At 41.2% G+C, this 27,860-nt stretch overlaps 1 protein-coding gene across 3 annotated transcripts; it reads left to right on the forward strand.

Annotated features, from left to right (window-relative positions):
- The first annotated feature begins 1,288 nt into the window (after nt 1-1,288).
- herc3 (HECT and RLD domain containing E3 ubiquitin protein ligase 3) lies at nt 1,289-27,556 on the forward strand. 3 transcript variants are annotated; one of them, XM_080462711.1, is made up of 25 exons: nt 1,289-1,379; nt 2,579-2,929; nt 4,904-5,063; nt 5,325-5,401; nt 5,961-6,182; nt 7,817-7,908; nt 8,112-8,242; nt 9,468-9,619; nt 10,291-10,364; nt 11,422-11,546; nt 11,713-11,772; nt 16,270-16,381; nt 16,783-16,972; nt 17,080-17,243; nt 17,334-17,447; nt 17,668-17,694; nt 17,963-18,061; nt 18,191-18,361; nt 18,459-18,602; nt 20,849-21,015; nt 22,566-22,632; nt 22,926-23,008; nt 24,350-24,533; nt 25,068-25,170; nt 27,050-27,556. In XM_080462711.1, the coding sequence occupies exons 2-25, from the start codon at nt 2,707-2,709 to the stop codon at nt 27,256-27,258; spliced, it is 3,150 nt and encodes a 1,049-aa protein (XP_080318837.1). In that variant the 5' UTR covers nt 1,289-1,379; nt 2,579-2,706; the 3' UTR covers nt 27,259-27,556. The 3 variants fall into 3 exon arrangements, with proteins under 3 accessions (XP_080318837.1, XP_080318839.1, XP_080318838.1); XM_080462713.1 differs by having other exon boundaries at nt 1,292-1,379; nt 16,270-16,335; nt 16,794-16,972; XM_080462712.1 differs by having other exon boundaries at nt 1,352-1,691.
- The last annotated feature ends 304 nt before the right edge of the window (nt 27,557-27,860 follow it).

Genomic DNA, 27,860 nt, shown 5'->3' on the forward strand with positions numbered 1-27,860 from the left:
AGAACAGGGGTTGTATTCTATTTAAATAAATATGTGCTGATCAAACACAAAGATTGAACAAAAAAAAACTAAGATATAAAATGTTGACGTCACTAAATTGATATCATTTAAGTAAAACTTTAATCCTTTGTAACATTTGATTTGATTTTGTCCCAGTGTATTTAGGTGATGTTTTTTTGTTTTTTTTGTCTGTGCAATGGCTTCCAAGCAATAGTCTGCAGATAAACTGACTGAGGCTCTTATGAAGCATAATTTGCCGACATTCGGCTGATTCTGTGAGGCTTCAAGACACGAGGTACAGCATGTACTGAACCTCATGGGATTATGTGGTACTCAATGAAAACGTTTGGATTGAGCCACATGTTTTTTGGGGGGGGTTGGATTTTCAATTATACCTTCTTTTTCTCAATATCTTTATTGGTTTTCTCACGTAACAATCCTAGAGCTGAATGATAGGACTATATATAAAGATATATCAAAAACCAGATCAGCCAATCCCTTCAGGTCCGACCATAGATTGCTACAGAGTGTGTACCAGTCCAAAGGAGTAAGAGTAAATGCAAGCCTTCAGTATATCGTAAAACAAACTTTTGCAGGGGGGCCGATTGTTGCATAGAGGGAATAAATAAGCTACTGTACAACACTTTAGTTGAAAGACTGTCATAAGAAGAAAGTAGTAAAAGAAAATTAAGATAAAGCCAGAAACGGCACCCGTTCTTGAATAAACATGTTTAACTGTCATATGGCATTGGAATGTAATACTTATTAAAATATTAAATGATTACTGTATTGTGGACTCTGTCCACATGTGTTAGAAAACAAGCCCAGATCTTTTGAAACTCTCTAGGTTTACCCTTCAAATTCCAAGTTTTTTGTTGTTGTTTTTTTATTGACTTTGATTGTAGATACTGTTGGCTCTGTGGAGATGGTTAGTCCAGTAATATCATTAAACATTTTGAGTATAGTTAAGCACTATAAATCAAGAAATGGGGCAAGTGCAAAACATATGTAATTTATACCTTGTAAACACATACTGACTTCACATTAGTAGCCCTATAAAAGATGAAAACATGAATGTGATGAAAAGTCTACAAGCTTATATCAGGGCTGATGTGTTATTTTTCAAGTCAAACTGTGATGGTGATACAATATTTAATAATTTTTGAAAACGCTATTAGTTACAGCAGTTTGATTGAAGGGGTCTTAAAATGAAGTGACAAATAAATTCTAAATTAAAGAAGGGAAACGCTGAAGACGGCTGACGTTGCCGTGTCACGCCACCGTGCGTGATGACGTCACCAGCGCCGTTACTTCCGCGTTTGTTTTCCGAGCTGCTGGAACGAAACCAGGCGACCAAAGTCCAGAATGCATCTGTCAAGGTAAGCTCTCTTTCTTCGCCAATGTCGTTAAAGGGGCGACAGTACAGAGCTGTACACTGACCGTGGAGGCGGTCCGCGGGGACCGACTGTGTGTTTTGGTGCAGAGCAGTGAGCGAAGCTTCTAGCCTGCTAAGGTTAGTTAGCTCTCGCTCCTCTGGACGCTTCGACCTGCCTTCTCTGTTGAATCTCCGACTAAAGTCACTAATGTCTGTGGAGGATGTGTAACCGCGACTGCACACTGCATTAAAACTGAAGATATGATGCTTAACGAACGCACCGTGAGGCTGCTGTTCTGCTGACACATGACTGAAGGTATTTCACTGTTCAGTTGAATCAAATCAACGTAAAGCAACTGATCTGCGTCATGTTCGTTATTGAGGAGATAAACGACAGGCAACACGAATCTTACTTATTCCAAACAGAATTGGCGATAGATAGTAACAACCGTGCATGGCACAACTTGCCCCAAGGTGGAGGTACAGTGAGGATGACACAAGATCAGTCGATCAGGAATAAAACTCACTGTATTAAATCCAGTCAATCATATTTTCACCACACTGATCAATAATTAATAACAAATCACTGAAGCTTCTATCCCCTCAGTGTTTTTTGTTTTGACCAGTAATGAGGCCTCAATGATTTAACTGAAGAAAACTAGAGAGAGATGTGTTTGTTTGCAGGGAAAATATCATATTTTGACTTTTTGCTTTGTTTTGAAATAATAATAAAAAAATCATCTTTATTTCTCCTGCTTTTGTGTTTGTACCACCTTGTGATTTTATTTTCAATGGTGCATGTGACCTCACAACTTCCATGGTTGCCTTAGTTCCCGATTCACAATGGTGCACGGTTAATCGAATTAACATGTAAAATTGACCCAAACTCCTTTCTTCCAGAAGGCTGGAAACATTCATTGCATGACACCACAAGAGCTTGTAGGTCTTGGTCAACCCCTATTGGTTGCATGCTGAAAGCGCTAAGGCGGGACTGCTTGAAGCTGCTTAAGTCAGGATTACACTGACAGGGTTTATTTAAACCCACTGCCTGTTCCTCTGTCATAGTGCTTACATCATTCTCACACACAACTACATGCCCCCCTCCTCTTAACTCGTCTCTGCTTCATTCTCAAAGGTTCCCTGGGAATTGTCAATTGGAGCACAGAACAACAACATGATGGTGTTGATTTTGCTTCTTTCCAGGGTTGGGATTTACATGAAGAGGAGAAAGCGGGGCTGCTCTCAAGCTTGAACATCAGTGTCTTCCTCCATCTGGCCACCGCTCGTTCAGCCTCTTCAGATTGGCGCTCATTCCCTACGCCCTCACCAACATGCAATGCTGGGGGAACGCCAGGGATGGGCAGTTGGGTATCGGCGCGGAGAGGAACCCCGTGTTCGAGCCAAGGAATTGCCATGCATTCAGCGGGCGGGGACTGAAAGAGATCGCCTGTGCAGGGCAACACTCGCTGTTCCTACTGCATGACGGCAGTGTGTACACATGTGGCTCTAACAGCTGTGGGCAGCTGGGCCACGACAAAGCAGGGGCGTCGCCGGGTAAGTGTTGACAGATGACATGAAGATCAGACGCTACTTTTAATCATTAGTTTGTTGGCTGTTTTTTGGTGAGATGTTATCACCAAACACGACACCTGGCATCATGACACGGTCACAACTTGGATTTTAGCCGCTGACCAGATAGCGAAGTGAATGCCTGAAGCTTATACAGCTTCTTTTTTTTTTTTCTTTTTTTTTTTTTTGTTGTTGTTGATAGTTGTAGCAGTCTCAATGTGTTTCAGAATCACCAGTTCATACACACACTCGGACACCACAGTCGACGGCTCCCCTGGAAGCTGCTCGACCTCCATTGGAACCGTTTTGAGGTTCAGTGTCTTTGCTCAAGGACATTTAGACCTGTGGGCAGGGTGAGACCAGCGTTTGAAACTTGTTTTTGGAAGGTGACCTCCTCTACCAACCGAGTTACCGCTGCCACCTAAAGTAAATAAATATTGCCTGAACTAAGAAGTTGCACTTGGATTTGTTTTTGTGATCACTTTGTGTATTAAACTAAATAATCCTTTTCATTGTGGTCTATAACTTCTTAGTATAGATTTTACATTCAGTTCAGGAACATTTAGACTTTGACACCATTCTCAGCATTTTGCAAAGTTGGGGGTTTTTTTTTCTTCCTTTTTTGGGGGGGAAATGATCGTTCCACGTCTTATGGCATTGCTGAGTTCATGCGTTTGTTCTCTCTTTTTATTTTATTTTATGGAAACCGTTTATTTGACCACATAATTTATCTTTGCTCTGTTTTTCTTTCTCTATCTGATGGCTTTGTTTTGATTTTTCCCCCTCATGATTTCTTGCTTTCTTCATAGTGATAGCACTTTGGGCTTTATAATGAGAGTTTAAATGCAAATTCCACTATTGAAATAAACAGACACACCTCGTTATGGAGCGGTCAATGGTCCAGCAGGTTGAGTTCATATGACGTAAGTTGTAAATTCCACACTCTTCACCTAAGTTGGATTGGAATTTGGAAACGCCTTCAGATTAAAGTTGAGTGTCTGCACTTGAAGTGTATTTTGATTATTTTAATTTCAAGTCCATTCTGCTTTTGAACTTAGCTGTGAAAATTGGGCCAATTTCCAAATCCGTATGGACCTTACTGCAACCGCTTTAGCAACTATTTTCTTTATTCTGCTTCACAACATTGGAAGAGATACTTAATTATGTGCTTTATTTATCTTCATCAAATTATTTTGGCACAAAACTATTTTACTTGGAGGGAATTTTACTTTTCGCGGTGGTACAAAGTGATTTCACATTGCAGTAGGTTTGTACATGAGTGGAAGTTTGTAGTGCTTGGTTCTTTATTTTGGTATGTGGCTGAACATTGGGTAATGTTGAATAAATGCCCAAGTCACTGGACCTGCAGCAAACAGTCTGGCTCTTTAAATACTTTCCTTTCTCAATTTTTTTGGGAAAGAAGTAATTAGATGGATAATAAAAAAAAATCTGCATTGTCTCACTTGTGGGACTAGTAAAAGGTTTATCTCATCTGATGTGCACAGGTATTTGACTCCACATACCAATGTTTTTGAGCAATAACATCTTAAGTTTTGTTTTGATTAGTGAGAATTCATCCCAAATGTTCACCTCATTTATATGGATTTAAGACACCTTCAAAAATGGAGAATTTCCGAGTGAATGGATTTAACACTGTTTTAGAAAGTCTCACTTGTTTGTTTTTTTTTTTTTTTTTTTTTAAACCTACTCCATTGTAGGAAACAAGTTTATCAACAGCACGGTTAAATGATCTGCACCACACACGCCCTGCGTGAGGGCCTCTGACTCGGTTGCGTCTTCTACTTTCGTATTGTGTTTTATGCTGAGTCACTGCTGTGATGTTATTGAATCTGAATGTTCTCCCTGTGCGCTGGTCTTTCACCGGGTTAATCCGATTTCCTCTCACAGTCCAAAACGTGCATCTCAAAATATGAAACGTGTTTTCCCTCATGTTCACAGAGCTGGTCGGGGCTCTTGATACCCAGAAGATAACAATGATATCATGCGGCCGGGCCCATTCGATGGCCGTGAGCGAGCAGGGGCAGGTATTTGCCTGGGGGGCCGGGGAAGCGGGCCAGCTCGGCCTGGGGACTACAGAGACGACTGTTCGAATCCCAAGGTGACTGTACCGAGCACCAGAGATGAATTTTATAAACAGGGAAGCTCAATTTGTCATTTTTTTATTGGAAGTTTTTACTCTTGAATTTATTTACCTGATTGATCCTTCAACAGGTTAAAGATCAATATATGTATAAGCTTGGCAAGAACTCAGTTCGCCATGCAAATGTTTCTGAAATGTGACCAATCTGAAAAAAACAAAGTCTGGAATCTTATTGTGAATTCTTGGCTTGATAAATTTGTTTTTGTTTTGTTTTCCCAGGCTGGTGAAGAGACTGTGTGACCATCGCATCTCCCAAGTAATGTGTGGGAACCAGCACTGCATCGCACTTTCTAGAGGTGCGAAAGTTGGTGTTTCTGCATAACATGCAGCATGGTTCACACTTTGAATCTTCCACCCATACGCAAGCCTTTCCTAAGTAGTGGTTGAAATGAATGGGGCTAGAAAGGCTCTCTAATTTAATCCAGAGGATATAAGCTGATAAGGACTCCACACCAAACCGAAGGGGTAAAATGCACAAAACACCTGAGAGGTTTTTTTTCTCCACACATGGAGATTTTGTTTAAGTGAATAGAAGTGGCTTCACACTCCTCCTGAGCAACCCCCCCCCCAATAAAAACATTTAGCAATTCAAAGGTCTCAAGTTACAAAATATGTGTTGGCGCAAGCACCAACTTGATTATGTTCCTATAAAGTAAACAATGTCTCTACTATCGAGGAACAGAACTGCGAATGTTGGGTGTTGGGAAACGGTTTGAATCTGTTTTTTTTAATTTGCATATTTATGGATTCTGTTCAAATTTCCACCCAAACCTGGATTAAACCTAAAGACTTATTCTTGTGATCGAAGTATGTATTCATGGATGTATTGAGTCTTCTCTGTCCTCTCCCTCGCAGAGGGCCAGCTGTTCACATGGGGCCAGAACACCAGCGGCCAGCTCGGTCTGGGGAAAGGAGAGCCCAGCAAGCTGTCGCCCACTCTGCTCAAATCTCTGGCAGGGATTCCTTTGGCACAGATCGCCGCTGGAGGCGACCACAGTTTTGCCCTGTCCTTGTCCGGAGCCGTATTCGGCTGGGGCAAAAACAGAACTGGACAACTGGGGCTCAATGATAAACAAGGTAATTATCAGCTGCTTAGAGAATAGCAGGGATTCTGCTTTCTCAAGGTGTTTTAAGACATAAGATATTGGCGATTTATAAATATTGTAGGTGTCTTTCTTATTTTTTATTTTTTTGCATCACTCTTTGAAGTGTCGATTTGACACCACAACACAAGTGGAAGTGACCCGCTAACTGGGCCCAGTGAGGCTTGAGTCTGATAGACACACAAAATAAAATACACACTGTTAAATTCGGGCATTTGATGATGTAATCTTGGGTGTTTCTAGCGGAGCGCACAAACTACTGTAAGGCGTGTATACTAATAAATAGATTTGATTTACCAGACACGATGCAACCGACAACCCCTTCATGATTACATCCATATTTAGCACATCTGAACAGAAGGTGCAAACTGTTTTGCAATATTTTCCTCGTGTGTATTTTCTACAGCATCAGCTTTATCACTTTTTTTTCTATATTTTCTTTTAAGGCATATTCTTGTTTGTTTTTTTTGTCCTTTTTGATTTTGTTCTCTATTATGTTTGACAACTTCCTCTAGCAGCACTTCCCCCTCCATGTTCTGAAATGTCATTTTGCGCTTGCATATTACAGACACATGTAGTGACACATGTAAAGCCCTCATTGAAATCCTGTCTGTCCTTGTTCACCATCACTCTGTGGATCACCATCAAACCGGACCAGCTTGTGTCTGGACAAAAACATTGTGCTTTTTTTTTTTGGGATCCTATCAAAGTATGTCCTATGTGTTCACATGTAGAAATACAAACATGACTACAATGACTCAAGAAGTGTGTGAACTAACTGTGTGGGGTCTGTGTTGCAAACCACACAATATTGAATGTAGTTGAAAATGTATTTAGTGTCTGTGGCGGCTGATGGCTTCGTAACTGATGTCACTCCCACCCTGAGCTCCCACCCTCCTCAGAAAACTCCCACATAGAAAACTAACTTGCTTATTGCATATTTTAAACTGCTAGGGCGTTGCAGTTTCAGTGCAGTTGTTAATTCATAGTGATTTATTGTAGAGTTCAATATAAATAGGGGCGGCCGCATTTGTGGAGAATGTTTAAACTGAGCAGGTGACGGTGCTTTTAAACTTCTTCACACTTGTACTAAACATTTAGGTTGTCCAACCAGTTCACCTGATTGATGCTTTCAAGTTTTACCAAGTGAGGAAAATGGTGAGATCCACAACGCGTATGTAACAGAAGGTTAAACATTTGCCCGATGATTTTAGTGATGGAACATGGCAGTATTTATTTTGTACTATCATCAGAATTACACAAAAGTAAAAACCCCTTAAAATGCCCCTTTTGTTATTCGAGTATTCCAGTGAGGATTAAAAGCAGCGTCTAAAGGTTCAGTAATCTGCAAGCGAGTGACGTACATCCAGTACCTTTGTCTTTAAAAACAAAACAAAAACACTACAAACTCACAAGTGCAGTTTCTCATATAAAATTCAATATATTTTCAAAACTCGCCATGTCAACTGACGGATTTGATCCTACAGTTAAATTTTTCGGGACCAGATTTAAATGTTGAGTGTTGGATTGATTAAGTTTTCCTCATTTATGTCAACAGTTCGGCGAAACAGGACTATACGTATATGTGAACGTCTCCTCTGTCCTCAGATCGTGCCGTCCCGTGCCACATCAAATTTTTGAGATCTCAAAAAGTCGTTTACGTCAGCTGTGGAGACGAGCACACGGCAGCCCTCACAAAGGTACGGATGATTGAGAGCACTGCTTTCTCTTTTCAGTTGAGTCTGTATTGTTTTATTTGACGCTGTCTGCGATTTTTAACAGGCTTAAAAAAAATAAATAAATAAAAAAAAATCCACCACCTGGCAAATGTGTTTTGACCAAAAATGTCTTCTGACTCACTGCAGTGGTACGCAAACGTTGACTATTGTTTTCTTTCTGACAGGATGGTGGTTTGTTTACGTTCGGCGACGGCTCCTCGGGTCAGCTGGGTCACGGCTCCATCAATAGTGAACCTTTGCCCAGACGAGTGCTGGAGCTCATGGGCACCGAGGTTTCCCAGATCGCCTGCGGCAGGTACAGTGAAGGCCACGGCTTTATTAAGCTTTGAGCTTTGGGGGGCTGTGAACTCAACAGTTAAGCCTTTCTCAGGCAAATATCTGATAACATTTGTATTTATTCACATTTCTCCCAAAACTAACATTAGAAATGTAAAGACAATCACACAGGAAGTAGTTTGATAGTTGTACTGAATATTGAAATACATGTTAGGATTATGACCTTTTTATTAAAAGTTTTGCTTCACCGCAACACAAACACGGTACGGTTTTGTCTATTTGCTCTGGCGAAGTGTCCACTTCCAGTCAGTGCCTCTCACTAATGCACTTAACTCGACAATGTGAAAAAAAAGTAGGACAGGGCCGGTTGATGTGTCATTGTCAGTTTAATCATTGACGGGCACCAGCAAATTCTTCATTGCAGGTTAACGCTGCTTTCTTTGGCTGTTCATTGACGCCAACATAAACGGGCACAAATCATTTTTTATTACCGGAGTGCTTCAAGCCTTAAATATCACTGAAATACACTGGCTTCACACGGTTGGTGCCAGGACCATCGCCTCCCTCCCCACATGCAGAATGGGCGCTGTGCGTACAGCCTCACTCAGTATTCACCAACCTCCTGCATGATGGCGACAAACTGTTGCCCTGCGCAGCACACTCGTGAGTTAATGAAGTGAAAAAGGATGTCAGCAACCGCTGACCCTGCTGCTATGATTTACATCTGCCATCTGACCAATCAGAATAGAGCTGCACATGTAGCTCGATTTTGATCGTGACTGATGAGATCAAACGGATCATAATATTATTTCACCTTTAACAAACCTAAATCTGTCATCTGACTGACACACTGCTAACAGCTCAGTGGTGTGGAGTCTGCATGTTCTCCCTTTGTGTGTATGGAGTGTTTTCATCTTGTAGTCCATAAACATTCATTTAAGGTAAATGTTAAGTTGCCCTTATTTTGGGATCTGACCTTCCTGTGACGACCAGTACAGGATGTACCCTGCTTTTACACATTGTCACCTGGGATCGGCTCCATTAATCCTCAACACTGAGTTTGATAAACTTATCAAGCCCATAATTGTAATAAACAAATATCAGCTAATTGAAACCAAAAATGTAGACTTGTATGTCTCTCATGTCTGTGATGGTTTTGATGTGGTTTTGAAACTGGATCTGAAAGTGATGACTTGTCCACATGTCTCTGCATGCAAAAATTCCAGTTTGTCTCTTCTTGCCAGGCACCACACGCTGGCGTTTTTGCCTTCCTCTGGCATGGCGTACGCGTTTGGTTGTAACGGCCACGGCCAGTTGGGCACAGGAATGCTGGGGGACGCCAGAAGCCCGTGTCCTGTCAAGGCCAGTCTCCTCTCTGGGAATTTCCACACACGGGGTGAGCAAGAGATTCAGACTTGATATCATCCAGGCTCATGTTGATCTTTACGAAACACCACTGTTCCCTCATGAGCCATATCCTGTTGACATTCTTACCTTCACTGGAGGAGATGCAGCCAGAATAATATATGTGGATGAACACCAGTGTATGACATGTTTACACAGCCTGCTCTTATTTCGCAACTGAAGCCAATAGCCTTTGTGATTTATTTATTTTTTTTAAAGAGCACGATTACTTGCATGAAAATTAAGAAATGGCATTACATAATGGCCATTTAAAATACCAGTTACAATTACAGTACAAAGATCAGAGTCCAGAGGCTTCTGTTTCATTGTTGCTGTGTAATTAATAGGTGAGTCATTAATGAATGAAGCTGTGCAGTTTGTTGGCAGATGATTATATGTGCTTGCATAAATACTACACAGACAAAAGCAGCTGCTTCGATTCACCAAAAAATCAGCTTACAATATATTAGCTGTGACTTTAAAGTTAATATTGGTAAATTAACAATTCTAAGGAACATCACATTTTCATGTGTTCATCACCTAAATAGCCAAGATTGGGTGCATTTTCTTACCAATGCAGTTAAATAAATACTTACCAGTATATACAAACTGATTAACTGTTATGGAAATGTTAATATTTATGTTTTTACTTCTATTTTCAAGATTCAAAACTATATACAGTGACCCGAGTCATCTGTGGAGGAGATCATAGCTTCTTACTGTTCTCAAATGGTCAGGTATGTACTTTCTGTGGGGTTTTATCTACTCTCTGTGTACAAAGCTGTTTATTTCATCTGTTAATGTATTTGAGACGTCTCATCACATATGAAATGCTCAGAGGTAAAAATTCAAAAAGTCCAACTCTTGTCAGGCTCAAGCTTTGGTGTCAAACGTTTAATTCAGAGGCCACATGCAGTCCTACACAGCCTTGAGCATGGATTTTTTCTTCATGAAAACAAAATCATGTGACTGACGTTTTGTTTTTGCTATTTCGCTAGAAATTAGCTGGAGCCAACCGATGCTATGAGCATTCAGAATTCAGCTTCAGTGTTACATCTCCGCTTACAGAAACAGTGCGACACCCTGTGGACGGTTTGAGAACAGCAGCCACTCATTTCCTTTCTTATCACCCTGTCAGATTGAACCATTGTGTCCAAAACTTTTTTTATTCCAACTGCAAATCATGCAGCATGGTAAACATGACCAGCTCCATTTCTGATTATACTTCATCTTAAAAGTTTCAAAGGAAGATAGTCAAATATTAAATTATTAAACTTTCAACAATATTTTTATCAGCAACAACTCGATGCAACACGAATGTTCCCTCTGTTTTGCTTTTCATCAGTCACTAATCTTTGAAAATGTTCAATCCTGACTTAAGTGAGCACTAAACTATTAAGTTCATTTAAACATGTGGATACATGTTTATTCTTTTGTTTACTCGCGCTTCAATGACAAAATATGCTCCCGAACTGTAAATGATCCCATCAATAAAGCTCCAACTTCGAGTTGTGACCGTTTACCGTTTCACCACAGGGTGGCATTAAAGTCTAATCTTTCACGACTGACGCTGTACGAAGCATTGGTTTCTTACAAACTGGCCGGATTGCACACTGATGTGAACCTTGCAGCCTCAGCCACACACCCAAGCAAAATATTTAACCCTCAGGCGTGGTCCGTTTACTTTGTCTTCTTCAAGGAAATGGCCACGTCCCAGACTGAACCGTGTGGAAGTACGAGTGTAAACAATCTCCCATGTCTGGGCTTATGTTGTCTTTGTCTTAATCTCTGCAGGGTTCAGCCACTCCAGAAGACTTCAGAGTGATTAATGTCAGTAAAACCCTCTCCCCGATCAATTATGAACGGCTGAATTCATGGAGGTTAAAACTGATGTACAGCACAGACTCCACTGTCACGAAGTAAGTTTGACAGTGAACATGGATTACTCAATAAGTTAGGTTGTTTTACATATGATTATGTTGAAAAATATATATTTCTTTTATTTCACCAATACTTCCATACACACCTATAAATGGATTCCATCTATATAATTATTGTATTGCTACTTCTTTTTCCCGCCCACAGTGACGTCATTATTCAGCTCTCCTCTGCGGCTTGTTGGAACGGCAGCTTCTTGGACCAAAGGTATGAAAACATCATGTGGAAGAAAATCATTGACACATGCAGTTTATTTGGCCGTCTCTTTCGGAGGGAGCTGAACTCTGAGCTGAATTAATAATAAGATCCTCAACCTCAGCTGCAACAGTAAAATACTGATTTGAATGAATCTGCATTAGTGAAATATTGTTTATTTTTTGAGCAGACTCTTCTATTTTGATGCTTGAAGTGTGTTTTGCTGTTCTTACTTTTGTCCTTGTGTTGTTATACTCGTTGCTTTAACTCAGTAAAGACGTTTCTGAGCAGCACTGGAGCACCGTTTGCATCAGTCTGCAATCATCACTGCACTCATGCAACAAACTGTACTGTACTTTGTTTTTTGGTGATATTTCTTGTTCTATTTTCTTCTGTGAGCCAAGGGAGCTAAAGGTTTTGTGAAGTCAGACACACAAAAGGTAAATAATAAGAATGATGGAGGAAAGAGAAGCTTGATTTTGGGTTTTGTGTTCTCGGATTTGTCTTTGCAGTTTGGACTCACAACAATAACAATAAGTAAGTTGCTTTGCATTTGTTGACTTTTTTAAAGGGGACATATCATGCTAAATCCACTTTTTTAGCCCTTAAATGCATTTTGGTGTATATTTAGAGTGTTTAGAAGTACAGAAAAGTTCAAAGTAGTCTCTTCAGGTGCTCCGTTGATATCTTTATATTCTGTTTTGGTCATATTTTGCGATCGGTTTCGATTTTTCTATTCTCTATTACGTTTTTTGAACAATGACGTCACAGTATTCTCAGCGGAACTGCCAAATTAGGACATCGACGTTTCGAGCAATCCGCCATTTTTGTTTCTCGCTGCGATTTTGTAGTCCAACCGAAGTTACGAGAGGATAAGTCGAAATGTTCGGTTGTTGGATGTAGTAACCCACAAGCTTCGTTACACCGTCTCCCAGCATCAGAACCTTTTCGAAGTGCCTGGTTGAGTTTTATTTTTCACAGAAATGTACCCACATCTGTGGGTAAGGTCATTTTTGTGTGCGCGAATCACTTTAAGGACGACTGCTTCAGCAACCTCCGCCAGTATAAAGAAGGATTTGCCGAAAGACTTCGTCTGATTGAGCGGTCAGTTCCTTCTATCTATGGAGACGACGAACAGAGCACTTCGGTAAGCTGTATATAACGCTAAAAAGTGTGATGATAAGACGTCCCTGTCATTGTTTTGTTAGCATTAGCAGTTGCACCGTCTTCATATGTTAGCGCTGTGTGCTCGTTTTAGATTATAATGTAACTTCTGTGTTAAATAGTCGTTGTAATACAGGCAGTATTGTAGTAGTGGGCATGGATGGAGAAGTTAGTGTAAATATAGTAACACACCATTGCGTTACATCCATATGAAGACGTTGTTCTGTAGGTGCATCATCGTCATTTTCATCTCGCTCCGCCGGGTCCGACTCTGGCTCCAACATGTATGGCTGGATGGACAAATCTTCCGTTGTTGACATTTTGTAAATAATGTGTGAATATAAAGTTTCTGCGCCGCTAGATAATTGTATCTGTTCTATCAAACTACAAAGATGGCCGAACAGGGTGACGTTGAACCGAGTGTGACCTCTGCAACCTGGAGAGGAGGCGGGGTATGAAGTGTCTCATTTGCATTTGAAGAGACCGCCCCAAAACGAGTTGCTCTCAGAAGCGCATCAGAAAAGGGGTTGAAAAGGGGCCTGTGGAGCTCTAATAATGAGGAATTCAGACCCAAGCATTGCAGTTTCGCGTTGTATAGACCACAACTGTATGATTTATATGTAAAAAGGAAGGATTTAAAAGCATGATATGTCTCCTTTAAGTAAACCTAAAAGATCTTTAAAAAAAAAAATGACTTAATTTTGAGCCTCAGGAATAGATTCATCCATTTTTTGCGGTTCCTCATTGGAAAGCTTGAATTACTTCAATATGTTTGTCTTCCAGTGTCACAAGGTTTCTCTTGTCTTATGATGCAATAACAGCAAAGAGCTTTAATCAGCAATAAGTGCTTGAACCTTTACAGCATTAGAGATCCTAAATGGAGCTAATAGTAAGAAGTGAACAAATACTGATGTAGTTTGTGGACATGAAGGCAAAGTGAAGGTTTATATTCAGGCTGAAGGCGACAGTGGACGACGAAGGCCATCTATATCCAGATTCAACTCTTTACTCTGTTTGTTGCATTTATCAGTAACATTGTTGTTAATTTATGTTGTTGTTTCCCTAATATAAAACGGGAGAGAAGCGTTTGTTAAATAGTTATGGAGCGGTGGACTTGTTCTTGATTTGTATCTTTACTGTGTTCTGCTAAAAATAGCTGGGCGCGTGCTGAGGATGGCTGGACGCGATGCAGGCAGGTGACAGATGGTTCTGCTGCGCGTCCAAACCGCAGAGCGCCACTCAGTCGTCCAAGTATATAAAGTTTACTGCAGTTTCAAAGTCAGACAAATGTGAGAAAGTAGGATGGGTGAAACTTGTTTTTAGAGAACTTTCATGATGGAATAAATGGCTTTCACAAAATGACTTAAATTCTTTAGTCATATTGGCAGTTTGGTTACGCAGCACGAAGCCGTTCAGAGTGTCTCTCGTCTTTAAAGTTTGAGGATTCTTTTGGTGCTGCTTCATCCAACTCCCAGCTGATTATGGGTTGAAAGCCGAGTACATCCTGGACGAGTCACCCGTCCATCGCAGGACAAACGCAGAGAGACGGACACCCACACACTTCTAATCACACACAGACACAATAGTACTTTGTGTCGGACGATGTGAACTGGCCTACATCTCTGTACAGCCCATTTAATGTTGTGTTTTGACTTTAACCCTCTTCAAGCTTATTGTGAATGAAACCCCCCCCAAAGAAGTCGTCTTGGAAGGAATGTTTCATTCATTCGTCATGTTGCCTTCAAATTTGAAGGTTAGACGTGTTGTGGAGGGAAATCGGTTCAGAGAGGAAAGGCTCCAGACTCCTGCCCTTGAGGAATGAACTATTTGCTGACAATAGTAAAAACATGCAGATCCTGTGTTTGGACGCTCATGTTAAGTAAACAAGACCTATGTGAACCGGTTGACCTCACAAGGTCCGTGCACTGTGTCACATACTCTCGCTTGGCGTACGTCACCTCCGCCACTAAATCGTGCGGACTGTCAGGGCTGGGAAAGATGTTATCTGCCCTTTCAGTGAGATGTGTGCGGCTGCATGGAGGGCGGAGCAAGTACTTCTGAAGCAGACTCTTCAGCAGATGGTTATCGTGAACAGGGTGGAAAACAGACCTCTGCAGATAATCCAAAGAGTCATTTTCCAGTGAACTTTCAATATATTTCCCCCCCCCCCCCCCCCCCCACACACACACACACACACACACACACACACACACACACACACACACTAACCATCACATCCAGAACAAACCTTTGCTGTACCATAGATGAATCTACTGACTGTATGTTGAGTTTTTCTGCAGAGAGCAGGGGCTTTTAAAGTGCATAAGAGTAAGAGAGCGAGAGCTAAATAATAAGTGTCCAGTTAGTGTTTATTATTGGTCTGTTTTTGTACTTGGGAAGATTTGTTGGGAATAAATAAGAGCTCAATTTTAACGTTGGAGGTTTTCATTTCATTTAGATTTATTTATTTCAATGGGACAGTGCATATTAATGAACACACTACCAGTGCTGTAAAAAGGCTGGATTTAGCTTTAGATTTAGAAGTTGTGTTAAAACACAACAAAATGGGATATATCCATTAAAGTTCTGTTCCGAAGAGCAAAATGGCCAAAGTGATATTGTGTATTTCACAACTTGGATAAAAGAAATACATTGTGTGTAGAAGCTTTCACAACCCTGTTGACCAGTGTTTTTATTAGAGAAGGGATGTTCTGTGATTGTTAGTTTTAAATAAACAAGATAAAAGCCACAAGTGACTACACGTGGTTATTTGCCCCCTAAAAGTTTTATACTGTGAAAATTGATGTGGGAAATGGTGGCTGTCGCTCGGGTTGTGTTGTTTTTTGGTTGAGGAGATGCTGTTGGTGCCTCGTGACTCGCAGGCTTGAAAGAAGATCTGCTTCAGGATTGTGTTAGTTGTATTGAGGCTGTGTGTGTGTGTGTGTGTGTGTGTGTGTGTGTGTGTGTGTGTGTGTGTGTGTGTGTGTGTGTGTGTGTGTGTGTGTGTGTGTGTGTGTGTGTGTGTGTGTGTGTGTGTGTGTGTGTGTGTGTGTGTGTGTGTGTGTGTGTGTGTGTGTGTGTGTGTGTGTGTGTGTGTGTGTGTGTGTGTGTGTGTGTGTGTGTGTGTGTGTGTGTGTGTGTGTGTGTGTGTGTGTGTGTGTGTGTGTGTGTGTGTGTGTGTGTGTGTGTAACCATAGCTGGTGTTGCACTAACTCCTTTTCGTGAACTTGACTCACAACTGACCCGCCAGATGATTTTCTGGAATAGATCCGTGTTTAATCCAAAGCAGCACCTGCTTTCACTTCCAGGTTTCACCCATGAATCACTGATTCTGTTTTTCCACAGTGATGATATCCACTTCAAAACCAACCCAAAGATCCCGGGCATTGATCTGAACTCTGTCAGAGTGCTGTTTGAGACTCTCAGTAAACCGGCCTTCTCTGGGCTTCTGGAGCAGGTAACGATATTTCCTAGTTTTTGCCTCGCAGCTGCTGGTTAAAAGCAACTTTGTCGTGCATGAACGTTGAGTCTATTTTGAAAGTACATCAAGTTCAGCCGCAGATCCACGCCACAAACTGCAGCACTGAATCATCTCCTCCAACATGGACTCCATAATGTTAGGTTTGGGATTTGAGCGATTGAGCCCACGATGAAATATATTCAGTGTTTGTGGTGAGGTCACAGTCCCGAAGAAAAAGAACCTCTCCTTTAAATGTAGTGACCGATACCTTTTTTTTTTTTACCAGTTGGATACAGTTTCTGACATTTGAAACACAGCGTACTGTTGTGCAAATACTTTATGCAACGTCATGTTTCTAGTAAACATGGTCTAATATCTGCCTCGTCTGTCTTGTTCAGGCCACCAAGAGCTTTGAGAGTCTGCTGATCCCTCAGCTGCCGCGCTCCCCCCCCGACGTCGAGGCCATGAGGATCTACCTCATCTTGTCCGAGTACCCGGCCCTGCAGGACTCCAAGAACTACATCCGCCTCACGATCCCCCTGGCGATGGCCATTCTCCGGCTTGATGCCAACCCCAGCAAAGTACTGGGTATGTTATTCGTATGCACACGCAAACATTTTCAATTTTCACAAAGGGTGAAGTACTAAGTATTAGTTGGCTGATTTATCAGTGAAACAAATGATGTTTCTTTGCAGATAACTGGTGGTGTTTTGTGGACGGCGGTGTGTTCACCCGAATGGTCGACATGTACAAGAGCATCGTCGTGTTCATGCTGACCGGAGGAAAGACGCTGCTCGTGCCCGTGTTCTACGAGAACTACTTTCTTGCCACGTTGAGGCTGCTGGAGAAGCTCCACAAGGTATTCACCAAACGCCAACCCGAGTAGGAAACTATTATCTAGAGTGGCGTCTTTCCTGGAGGTAAAGCGGGTCGTTTGTTCTGCTACCAGGTAAATTTAAAGGCCCACCATGTGGAGTACAACCGCTTTTATATCCCCGACATCACCAGCCTCGTGGACATCCAGGAAGACTACCTCAAATGGTTTTTGAGTAAAGCCGAGATTGTGAGTGCGCACGTTTCCTTGACAGTAGTACACTTTCATTCTGGATTTTTCTCATCGATAAACCGATTCAGATCAGCTGCAGTGTAAGATGCTTTCCACTTGATATGCTAATCGCCTTCTAGGTCATGGCGTTATTACCTGTCTAACAGTGAAGGGATTTTTCATTGTTGTTGCAATGCTGCTTAATAATTTCTCATCTTTTTTTTTTTTTTTTTTTTAGAAAATGGGATCGTCATCCCCTTCACAGGTACTTGCATCAGCCGTTAACCCAAAGCTACATCACAAACAATTTAGATACAATTGGAAAAATTTGTATTTATCAAAATCAAAACATAATTGAAATATTTTAAGCCAATTTTGTTTTGTTTTCTGTGATTTTACTTTTGTAAATGATACAATGAATGATTAATCATAATGTGTTTTTTGGGGACGCACCCGTCAGAGCTGTATAGAATTAAATCAACTCACTCTGAAGTTGACGGTGTAATAAAAACACTTATTTGTTTTGTCTGCAGAGTGACTTTCTCACAGTGAACCTATGTGCCTATCCGTTCATCCTGAACGCCCAAGCCAAGACAACCATGCTGCAAACAGATGCTGAACTGCAGATGCAGGTAGCCTGAAAACTCCTGTTGTTTGTGTTTCATCAGGTCAGAATAGCAAAACTCCAAAAGTTTGAATGATTGAAAAACGCCCTGTGTTTTTCTTTTCTTTCTCCATCTCTCCCTCCGCCCGTGGCCAAGATGGCAGTAAGCGGTGCAAACCTACACAATGTCTTTATGCTGCTCACGCTGGAACCCCACCTCGCTAGGAACCCTTATCTGGTGCTCCACGTCCGCAGGAGCCATTTAGTAAGTGACACCCTCCGGGAGCTCACCATGTACTCGGACGTGGACCTCAAGAAGCCGCTCAAGGTGAGACGGGAGCAGAAATGAAACCCATAATGTTTGATCTGATGATATTAAGACATAATTTCCCCTCTATTCTTTCTGACGCCGGCTCGCCCTCCAGGTTATCTTCGATGGCGAGGAGGCCGTAGACGCAGGCGGCGTGACAAAGGAGTTCTTCCTGCTGCTCTTAAAGGAGCTGATGGATCCTGTTTATGGGATGTTCACTCATTATAAAGAGTCCAACCTGCTGTGGTTCTCAGACAAAGTAAGTTATCACGGTGACCTGCTGAGTGGTCATCAGTATCAAGTTAGCCTTGATATTAAAAAAAAAACTATCGGGAGTATTTCTATTTAACTGAATTCATTTTAAGCTTAGTTTTTATTGATTTTCCTTGAACGATAACATCGTCAGGACATAACCTTAATTAATCTTTATGTCAATGTTCTTTTTGTTCAATGTAGATGGTGGTAGTGTCTTCTTGTGTTATGTAATCCGTTATTTTCCCCAATTCCCATGAAATTGTGCCTCTTAATTGCCACACTGCACCTCCACTCCTTGGTCAATAGTCTAACTTTATACATCATCTCATTATTGCTTTTATACTTGCCATTGCCTCGGCATTACAGGAACAGGATGAATACTGATTCAAACTACTGTGTTACATTTCCTTGGTAAAGTATCCTACATGTTTTGGGTACCTCGTATTTTTTTAAACCCCACCATATCTTATTCCAATAATCAAATGCAATTGTAGCAACAAAAATGCCACAGCAGACAGGAAACATCAGAGCAAGTCATTGTTGATAAGGGAAGCGGTTGTTTTAGTATCTTTATCATGTTGCACTCATGTCCTTCGCATGTCAAGGTTGATGTGTCTAATAAATTCCTCATACATTCGTCCCGCAACACTAAACTTTCTTTCCTGGGTTTTTGACTCGGTTGTGGCTGTTCACACCAACAAGGAAATTGTTTCTGGTGATTTGCAATTGGTGAAGTTTTTAAAAGTACTTTCAATTTATTTCATGAAGGTCAAAGTTGAACACTCTGCAGTGTCGTATAAAAGTTTTCAACGATTTAAAAAGAAGTATATTTTTGAAGGTCCCAGCTGTGGAAGATGTAGTGGTCCAAACTAAACGCACTCTGCACTTTCCTGGATGATAGAAATGTACTCGGTAATCTGGTTTTGACTTGTGGGCACCAGTTTGCTCCATTAAAAATTATTTTTTTTTTAAATCTTATATAATATCACACTATCATATCAATGGATTTCAGTCGTTATTGTGGCTGTCGTTGGTTTGCTATGAGCAGTGACTTAGTTCCACCGTCAGTTTGTAGACATGAAACAGTTTTAACCTTGAGGGATGATGACCTCCCGATCAAATGGATTTACTGTCTGTTACCAAAGAGACTTTAAAGTTTTGAGTTTCAATAAATCCAGTGACCTTTTGGCCATGTTTGTACTTCACAGCATTTCAGCTCGCTTTAGTTTTGTTTAGATATTTGTACTGGAGGAAGTAGAGCTAAAGAATGAACTGCAAGGTGTGCTGGCTGTCATTTGAGCTTTTGCAGTATTTTCCAGGAAAGCTGCTGTCGTGTGCAGAGCTAGAATATGTCTGTGGGAACATTATTATTTACAAAACACCTCTATAAGGGAACATGTCCCTGAACTCTGACCGTCATCAGGTGCTTAAGTAATATCACTGTGCGAATACAGGAAAATGGTTACAAAGAAGAATTACACTATAAGTAAACGTACCGGCTCTGAAATGTACTCGTGAAAGTGTGTGTCCCAGTTCTTCCAACAGGCTTCACATTCAAATGATTCCTTTTGTCCAAGTCACGTCTTTAGTTGATTTAGTTTTTTTCAGTCAGTTGTGTTTTTGTGTGGCAGCACAGTGACATGCTGGTTCATACTTTCCCCTCATGGCGACGAGGTCTTTGATTCGGATCCGGTTCTCTCTGTGTGGAGTTTGCATGTTCTTCAGTTTTCCCACGACACAAGAACATGCATGTGAGCTGAACTGAGGACAGTAAACTTCTGTCCGTTCAGGCTGCATCGCTACCAAACGCTATGTGATTCAAACCGAAATTAAAAGCGAGAGTAACCAACTGCTTGCAGATCAGATTAAGAAGTAAAAGATTAAAATATATTTCTATTTTCATGTTTTTCTAGATTTATGACGGAAAGAAAAAAGTTCAAAGCTTTTTCTACATTTTAATTAATTTTGTCCCCTGATCTCATGAAATGTTCTAAACATTTTGACAGAATTTAATAATTTTGAGCTTCAATCATTAATAAACAAAACTACAAATAAATAAACATGCTGGTTTGTGATCAATAGAAAATACTTTTAGTTTTCACTGTATGAGGGAAATAATGGGAGGAATGAACTTTTCCATTTACTGTCTTACTTTAAAAGCACCTCTACACTTTGGAAGTGACCCGACACAATACACATCTTTAATGTGTGTGTGTGTGTGTGTGCGTGTGCGTGTGTGCGTGTGCGTAGTGTTTTGTCGAGGAGAACTGGTTCCACCTGATCGGGATAATCTGCGGTCTGGCCATCTATAACTCCACAGTGGTGGACCTCCACTTCCCCCTCGCTCTCTACAAGAAGCTGCTGAACGTCTTACCCACACTGGAGGACTTCAGAGAGCTCTCACCCACCGAGGCCAGGTAACTGTCCACCTTCATCATGTCCACCTTCATCATGTCCACCTCGTGTCACCTTGGAGGTAATCTAAAATGGTTTCTGGACGGATCTGGAATTAAGGGCCTTGCTCAGGGACCGACGGTGACGTGTCAGCGGCAAAATTGGAACCACAAATGGAAAGATAATCCCTCTGAACTGAAGGAGAAAGTGTCCCTATGGGTTTGGCATCATCATGTGTTGCTTTTCTTCCCAGCTGTTGCACCGACTGCTGTAACACCTGAATTTAGAGCACCAACAGTTTGTAATTGTCTCCATCTGACTATGGATTTTGAGATTGGAGCTCCTTACAAACGGCGGCTTCACATCTCATTTCTACAGAGGGAGGATAGCCTGAAAGGAAACTACCTTTCCGATCGATTGATTTTGGTCTGGGAGGGTCCGCTCAGGACCCGCTGAAGATTATATCTGTGTTGGTCTGGCGGTGGCATAGAGACGGTGATGATTGGGCCTCCTCACTCTCCATGCCGCCCCTGAGGCCTCATGTGGGCTGAGCGGCAACGAGATGGACGGCTAAATGTTTACGATTTGTGTTTGTACATCGCCGGCCGCTCAGTCGATGAGGCCAAACCACAACACAATACTACCTCAGCCTCTCTGACCTCACCGTGTTTCCTTTGCCAGCCCATCACTCCTCGTTTCCATGTTTCCTGTGTTTCAGTGGGAAAAATCCTTCATGTTTCTTTAAGGAACACTTACACAACATCCTGAGTCATTCCCTGTTATTGCCAGTATGTTACCGCCTCACCATCCATCCAATGTGTTTAATCATTCCTGCCTCAACAATGGCCACAGGTGAAGCCATGTTTGGGATGTTTGACGGCGTTAAGAGGGCAGGTTAGAGCTCGATATGTGACGACGACCCAAAATGTTATAAAATATGATGTAATAAACCCCAAATGTAATAACTGATCAATGATGTAACAAGACGCTGAGCCCAAAACTTGAAGACTTTTATTATTACATTATGGGACAGACAAAATATATTTTCCCCTAATGTAATAATTTTATGACGTCACAAAGTGGGTCAAGGATTTCCTGGATTGGGCTTGAGCTTGAACTGCTTCAATTTGAATAACACTGAAAGACTGAGTTTAGACTATTTGTTTATACGTATATCTATATACACTTTATGGTATTCATGTTTTATTCAAGTCATTAATAGTCTTCTGTTCTCTATAATCTGTAATCTATGTCTCCAATCATCAGTACGAAATCATGCATAATCCTTAAATACATTAAGATCAAATTTAAATTCTTGTTAAATCTTTTTATATGATTGATCAGATATTATTACATTTTGAGTTTTATTACATTGTATTATATAACAATTTGGGTCGTTGATCTTTGCTGCTGTTTGCTGCAACAAACTGCAGATTCAGCTAAAATGAAGGTGGTACTCTGGGTTTTATCATTGTGACTCAATAAAATAAAGAAAATATCTATTTTCTCATCTGTTGGAGATTGAAGATTTGTTTGATCAAGGGTTAACAGTGTGTTTATCTTTCTCATTCAGGAGTCTACAACAACTTCTCGACTATGAAGGGAATGATGTGGATGAGATGTTTCTTCTCAACTTTGCTGTAAGTGCCTCATTATTTATTATCAGCCGACGCTGTTCGTTATTGCCCACGTGTTTCTTTAAGTTCTGTGTTATTTGCATATTTGTGATCCTTGAATTCTGTTGACGTAAATAATTAGTAGTTTCTCATTCAGGGTGAATATTTGGTTTTAAGTTTCAGATTATATGAAAAGGTGAATCTGGAGTAACAGATTGGCCGTGCAGGAGAATACATGGGATCGGGATCTGTTGATTACTGAGAAGGATTCGACTTGTAAGCTGTACATAACTGCAGACTTTGTGTTCACGGCTCAGATCACCAGGGAGAACTACGGCATGACGGAAGTCAAGGAGCTGATCCCTGGAGGAGAAAGCATCGCCGTGGACAAAAACAACAGGTCCAACAAACACACCAACGCACACGGCTTACAAACGTTACACTTCACCACGGCGACACGTCCCCCCTCTTACACAATGTTGTTTTACTTTCATTCTCCACATGCTTTCCCGCTGAACATTTATAATATAATATTTTGCCGCGCTTGTTGCTGAAGCTGAAGGCCACCGATCGGCGTTGAACATTGACTTTGCTCCTTGAATTTGACGCGGCGCCGGCGGCTCTGATTATACAGTGTGATGTGGAGGCGCCCGCGGGTCGTCAACAACGTACGGCTGCTGCTCAGCAGATAATGAGAACAGCAGCAACCCACCTTGTTATTCTGCAGCACTCCGATATAAAGCCGCTAAATCAGAAGAAAATGGCGAAGCCATTTGTTGTTGTTGTTGACGTCAGTTTGTGCTCGTCTGGAGTCAAGGTCGGGTTGTGGGAGCGACGGTTCCTGGCTTTGTCTGCCTGTGTGAGACGGTGTGTTTGTGTCTGGCAGTGACACGGAGTGCAGGGCCGTGTGACCTCTTTTGTTGGAAACTTTTCTTGAGGCGTGGCGCTTCTCTGCACACGGCACGCGTTTAACTTCATAACGTGCAGCCACATGGAAGCTTGCTTCCTTTCTGGAGCATGAGAGGGCCTCCCAGCAGTTCAACAGACTTTTACATCAATAAGACAGTTTTTACAGCATCTTTCTTTCTTTCTTCCCTTATTTAAAAATTTTCTTTTTGATTGCTTCCCCCTTTTGAACAGGATGTTGTTTCAACAAACGAAACGACAAGTCAGCATTTTTCTAAATAGCTGCATAGTTTTACGACGTGGCATCAGTGAAAACCTGCTTTGTTTTGCTCGTTTGAATGATCGTATGGTTAATGTAGGAGTCGGTTGAAAGGAATGTTTAACTTGTCTCGGTCTCCTCATGCTTGAATTCTGGTGTCTTGTTCCTTTCAGGACTGTAAGTCAGTAACTTTGAAGAGTTTTATAAAAAATATCTGACTGTGCATGTGTGCAGAATTTGGATGTGCTCTGCAAATAAAGTTAATCTCCGAAAAGGATAATAAAATGTATGGAATGTTTGTATGATGTCCATGTCAGATTTTTGCAGTTAAAATGTTTATATGCACCTTACTATGTTACGTATTACTAGTCTGTGTCTGGCTAAATCTACTTGGCATGAGCAGATTAGGGATGGTTGGGTTAACTTTGGTTACTTAAAAAAAAATAATAATAATTTTTGAGCTGAAATCAAGTCAACACATGCAGATTAATAAATCCTTATTTCTTATTCACCACAGACTGTTACGATGCAGCCGCGCCACACAAGTGATGTGATGTTCACGGTTTGGTGTTTCAGGAAGGAGTTTGTGGAGGCCTACCTGCGCTACGTGTTCACCGGCTCGGTGGAGGAGCAGTACGCGGCCTTCTCCGCCGGCTTCTTGAAGGTGTGCGGAGGCGAGATCCTGTCGCTGTTCCAGCCCTCCGAGCTGATGGCCATGGTGGTCGGCAACAACAACTACAACTGGGAGGAGATGGAGAAGGTCGGTGTGGGATTTTTTGACTTTGCAGATTGTGTAGTTTTATTGAAACAGTCCGTGGCGTGTGGTTTCAAGTTGGTCGCTGTGGTCGTGATGATGATGATGATGATGATCACGTCTCGCTGGACAAAGCTAAAACTGTTTGTCTTACATCATCTGGGAAGTTATTCACAGACCAACGTGGAGGGAGTGGTGAGCACAAAGAAAATACTTGGGTCAGTCAGAGCTTGTAGCGTTTGCTCGGAGTACACACAGCATGTGTACCTAGGAAGTACTTTCATTAAGATCTTTACCTTTACTGCATCGACATTTTATCGCTTAAGTAACGTCAGTGGATTCCGCATCGTCTGTCACATTCGCTCACACACCCGAGGTGACGGCTGCCGTCTCTGCTGCAGTCCACACTGACGCATCTATGTCAGTTTTTCACTGCAGTCGGTGGAGAATCCTTACAGATTTGCCCTCAAGGTTCTATGATGCGTCGTTCTTTATTGACGACAAAACGTTCGACAGGCTTTCATTGCGTCTCTTTCCCAGAATGCCGTTTACAAAGGCGAGTACACGGCCACTCATCCAACGGTCCGATTGTTCTGGGAGGTTTTCCACGAGTTCCCTCTGGAAAAGAAGAAGCAGTTCTTGTGTAAGTATTTAATTGACTCATTGCTAAATCGGATGGTTTCATTCTCATGTGCTGGTTTGTTCTGGAGGCTAGAAGGAAAACTTTTTAACAGTAATGACTCTCATAATCAAAACGTATGTCTGAAGAGGTTCATTTGATGATTTTGTGTATTTTGTTAAGAAAAGCAATGTTATTTGTAAATTAATCAGCAGAAGTTAACCTCCAAAGATGAAAACAAAAAGAGTGTTTGTTAGACCTCTTGAATAAAACACATTGATCCGTGACACAGCGGTTAACGTAGCCTCAGTTATAATCAATATTTAATATACTTCTATCGGAATAACTTTACTTTAAGTTTGTCTTGCTTGTTGGGTTTCTTATTTCTTTAATCTGTCACACTTTTGAGCTGCTCTTTTCCATAAAATGATCCCTCGTTTGTTAATAAAGTTGGGTTGAAGTTACGAATCATAAAGGAGAATTATGAGCTTTCCTGAAGGCGTCGACAGCGATTAAAGACGTGTGAGTGTTGTGAAATGAGCCGGTGTGTTTGTGTTGTGCTGCTCCTGATAACGGAGAAAAGTTTAAAGCTGTGATGCATCATATGAACATTTCATGTCGACACCCCCTAACACAAATATAGTCACTGTGAAAAATATACATGTTCACCTAAATCGAAATGGATGAGTCCATAAACGAGATGAGCTGTAATAAAGAAAGACAAAAATAATAGTAGAAATATATTTACCGTGAAACTGACATGTTCAAATCTAAAATCATATAAAGGTTGAGCTTTTAGAGGTTTTGGTAGAGAGGAATTGTTTAAAGTCATTAAACGTGTGTATAGTTGACTAATGAATGAATGAAAAGAGAGAAAAAGAAACATTTGAATAAATTAAACAAAAACAAAGAAACAACACAATCCACTTGATCCACCTTTGCATGAACGAAGAGGAGTAGGATGAAGTAAAAACCTGTTTACTCCGACGCCTCAAACACTTCGTCAACCACTCGGTGACAAAAGTTCCTTATAATTTAAACCAACAGTTGCTTATAGTAAACTTATATTCTCCATTTAACAAGCAAACCCTCACAAAGATCACTCATTTGTCTTTCTTTTTTAAAAAGTGAATTCTATTTGATATTCGTTTTATCCAAATTCCTAATTCATTCCACAGATGCTGACAAGTGACGCCGGTAACACGTTAATTAGTAACGCGTTACTCTCGTATCACCACTTTTTTCAGTAACGAGTAATCTAGCGCGTTACTACTTCCAAGCCAGTGATCAGATTAAAGTTACTTCTCCAAGTCACTGTGCGTTACTGCTGTGACGTCCAACAGAACCAAAGCCGCTTTATCATTAGACAGAACCGGGCCGCTCCTCCGTTCTCCTCCAAACCGACACATGCAGTGTGTCTGCACGCTCACCTGACCCGCCCCCTTTTCCACTCGCAGCCAATCACAGAGCAGATCGCTCTAATGGTGCGTTCAGGTAACACAAAAGAACAGGAACTAATGAACATAATCACAAAACCACATCATTGCAACACGAATACAACTGCAGAGATGTTACACTATTTTGTAATTTTCCTGAGTAAAAAGATTTAATATTTAATGTTGAGATGGTGGGGGGTGTTGTCAGCTTCTGAAAGTAACAAAAAAGTTACTTGTGTTCTAACTTAGTTACTTTTAAAAACAAGTACTCAGTAAAGTAACGTGTTACTTTTTAATGGAGTAATCAGTAATTGGATTACTTTTTCAATGGGAACTGTGGCAACACTGAAAAGTTTCTGTGTCACCATCAGAGTCGTGCGTACGTTATGCATCTTGAAATTTAGCTTTCCTCTAAAATCAGAACTTTTGTGTTTTTTGTTTTTCAACCTCCGTTTTCCCTCCCGAAGTGTTCCTGACCGGCAGCGACCGCATCCCCATCCACGGCATGGAGAGCCTGCGCATCGCCATCCAGTCCACCACCGCCGAGGAGCACTACCTGCCGGTGGCCCACACCTGCTACAACCTGCTGGACATGCCCCGCTACCAGACCAAAGAGATCCTGCGGCGCCGCCTCACTCAGGCCGTTGAGCAGTACGAGGGCTTCAGCCTGGTCTGAGCGTGATCCCACCGCAGGGCCGACGCACTTTAACAGCAATACTCCCTCCTGGCGGGGAAGCATCTCTCTTCGTTAAGCATCTTAACGCTGAAAAGGTCTGTGTTTGTAGTTCAGAGTGGGGTTTTTTTTTGTTGTTTTTTTGGCACATTTTCTCAACCTTTCAGGACCAAGTTGAGCTTCGACTGGCTGTAATGTATCCTAACATTGAAATAATAATCTGAGAGCTGAGCTTGATGCATGATGACGTGGGATTATTAAAAAAAAAACAAAAAAAAAAAAACCCATCGGGACTGAAAAAGGTTGAGAAACTTTTGAGTGTTTTGTTTCGGTTATTTCTTGTCTTTCTTCTTGCAAAGCCGTGTATTTCATAATCAACTGCGTAAATTCTATTTTTCTCCTTCAAAGATTTATGTTGTTTTCTTCAGACTTGCTTTTTGTTACTTTTAATTTATTAAATAGAGTGGTTATTTTTGACAAAATAATTCTGTATACATAAATATATATATATATATAAATAAATGTATGTATATAGCACTTTGAATATAATCTTTACCGGAGGTGTTGGGATCCTTTTTAAATCCGGACATGTCCTCCCTGTTGGA

Source organism: Lipophrys pholis (genome assembly GCF_963383615.2).
Source record: "Lipophrys pholis genome assembly, chromosome: 5".
NCBI classification, from domain to species: Eukaryota; Metazoa; Chordata; class Actinopteri; order Blenniiformes; family Blenniidae; genus Lipophrys; species Lipophrys pholis.